Here is a 2739-nt window from a genome sequence, read left to right as displayed (position 1 = left end):
TTGACATATCTAAATGTTTATTTCATATAAATTGTTTCAGGGATTGAGTTACTTGTTCTCTAGCATAACCAAATTTACAGTATTTGGGTATAAAGTATGGAAAGTTTTTGAGATATATTCATGGCTCTAAATAAAAATTAAAAACTCCTTCAAAACGTTTTTGAGAATGTGCTTCTTTAGCTGGAGAAATCATGCTTGCTTCCAAATTTGTTATTATTTGTAAACAACCATTTGTTTTTTTTAAGGTGGTAAGTAAGGGTTCTTTTACAGTACCAGTATGAATTGATATCACCTGGGGCTGGGCAACATGATGTTGACTAATAATGTCACAGAAATTATTTATAATTTCTCTTTGCCTTAGCATCAGTTTTCTCATTTGTAAAGCCAGGATTATAGTACCTGCTATACAGGCTTGTTTTCAGGGCTTAAGTGGCCGGTACATAGGAGGCTCAGTGGATGTTAGTTCATGTTCTAATTCTGCTGGCTTTGTTGGACTACTGGAAGGTCTTAAATTGCATGTCTATAGAGAAGGAGCTCACATAGCTGTTGCTCTTTCAGATTAGGAGTTGGAAAGACAGTATGATGTTTTGTTGCTGTTTTTAGTTTTATATACACACACATGCACACATACACAAAATAGAGCTTGGTCAATTGAAATACATCTATTAATTGTATCTAATTTTTATAATAAATCTCGTCTTCCTGTACCAAGACATTCTTTTATTTTTTGGCTACACCTTGCACCATGCTCTATCTTACTTCCCTGTCCAGAGATGGAACCTGTGCCCCCTGTATTGGGAGCACATAGTCTTAATTACTGGACTGCCAGGGGAGTCCCAAGACATCCTTCTAGATATTATTATATTTATAGTATTCATAGTGATTAGACTGGCAAAGTATAAATAATATAGAAATGTAGTTTAAAAAATTCACTTTTTACAGTTATTCTTTTTTTTTTTTTTTTTGGTGACACCCTATCAATGAAAATTCATGTATGACTTCTTGCATTGTCTCCTACTCATACTTTTTCCCTAGAAATTCCTTTTCTCATATTTGACATATACCTGGCTAACTTTTACACTTGTCTTTTATTTTTGAAACATATTAATATTTGATTAACAGTGTTGTGTTAATTTCAGGTATACAACAAAGTGATACAGTTATACTACTACTTGTAATGTGTATCCTTTCTCCCCTCCTATCCCATCCTCCTTTAAAAGGAAATGTCCACTATCAGATTCCTTCTCTGTGAAACACCTACTTACTCAAATCTTAATTCTTTTCTTTCCTTTTTTTTAGCCTATCTTGGTTTTTCCACTCATTAGGGCATTTATTATGTACTACCTTTAATACTTTATCCCTGCCAACCCCCCCCACCCCATTATTCTTTGTTTAAACTTACAACTAGGTTACAGACTTCTGGATGAGCAGGAACTACAACTTACTACTTTTGTTTATTTGAAGTCCTTTGAGGTGGATGGTGGGATACAGTTGCCTTATGTACAGTTGTGCTTAATAAAGAAACCTGCCCAAAGTGAATTCTTCCTATTACTCTTTCCCTTATTTTCTTCAGGTTCATCCTCAGGGCTTTAAATGTTATCCTAGATGGCTGCCTCATTATTGATGACATATGTTTTATATTAAAGAATTTAGCGAATATACATATTCTAGGAGTGGGTAAAGTAAGTTAGGTAGAAATGGCTAAGGCTGATTGTTCCATGAAAAGAAAGAAAAGATACCTGTCAGAAGTGTGGGTCTGTTTTCTTATATATGTTGAGAATGGTGTTTGTGCTTTATAGGATTGAGTATCATGGTGAAGATCACGTGATATAGAAGTATACCTTATTGTGTGACTGTAGACATATTAGTGTTAGAGATGGACTTAGAAGTTCTCTATTTTTTTATTTACCATGTATTAACTTCTTACTCTTGGAAATTTCAGGTGTTGTCACAGCAGAAATGTTTAGACATATGCAGAACTCTGAAATAATTCGAAAAATGACTGAAGAGTTTGATGAGGTAAGTTAATAACCCTAAATATTGTGATAATTTTATGTACCTTGATCTTCAGAATATAAAATTTTGAATATTAGTGTTGTAGATAAAAGCTTTGGTAGTAGAAATCCAGTTAAATGATGGCCATGTGACCTTGGGCAAATTGTTGTCTTAGCGTAAGTTTCATCATCTGTAAAATGGAGCTACAAATACTTAAAGGGCTCTTAAGAAAACTGAATGCAATGTTTGAAAACTTCCTTAGCATTTTACAATGTCTGGCACATAGTAAGAACTAAATGTTAGCTCTTTTGTTAAAAAATTAAAATTTCAACTGAGAATAAAATTAAGTGCCCATGAGCATGTGTAAGCTCAGGCAAAGATAAATGCATGCAGGTATATTTTATTGTTTAAAGTCTTATTTATGTTTCACATGTGAATAACAAGAACAATACAAATACATAATAAATAGTAGCTTAGACCTTAGTTGATTATCATAGTGATGTCTTTGAAGTATTATTGCCAATAAAGACATATTTAGATTTACTGTAATATAAACTCCGTCAAGGCAGGGATTTTTGTTTGTTTTGTTCACATCTGTATTCAAGCCCCAGTAGTTTTTACTCTTCAAAACTTTTCATTGTGAATTTTTAATTAGAAAGCCTTTCTCATTTGAGTTTTATATGTTTTTTTTTTTTTTACCTTATTCAGATGAAGGAGCTTTCAACTATTTTTCTGAAAGATAAG

The 2739-nt window shown here is 32.7% G+C and overlaps 1 protein-coding gene across 1 annotated transcript in view; it reads left to right on the top strand.

Moving 5' to 3' along the window:
• The window catches only part of STAG2 (stromal antigen 2), a 91517-nt gene that overhangs the window by 17818 nt on the left and 70960 nt on the right, over positions 1 to 2739 (top strand). Inside the window, 1 exon segment of the mRNA XM_010857192.1 lies at positions 1943 to 2019. Coding sequence (XP_010855494.1) covers positions 1943 to 2019 — 77 coding nt within the window.

This window comes from Bison bison, unplaced genomic scaffold (assembly GCF_000754665.1).
Source record: "Bison bison bison isolate TAMUID 2011002044 unplaced genomic scaffold, Bison_UMD1.0 scf7180017864378, whole genome shotgun sequence".
NCBI classification, from domain to species: Eukaryota; Metazoa; Chordata; class Mammalia; order Artiodactyla; family Bovidae; genus Bison; species Bison bison.
Note: the sequence above shows the minus strand (reverse complement) of the source record. Positions and strands in the feature narration are given on the sequence as shown.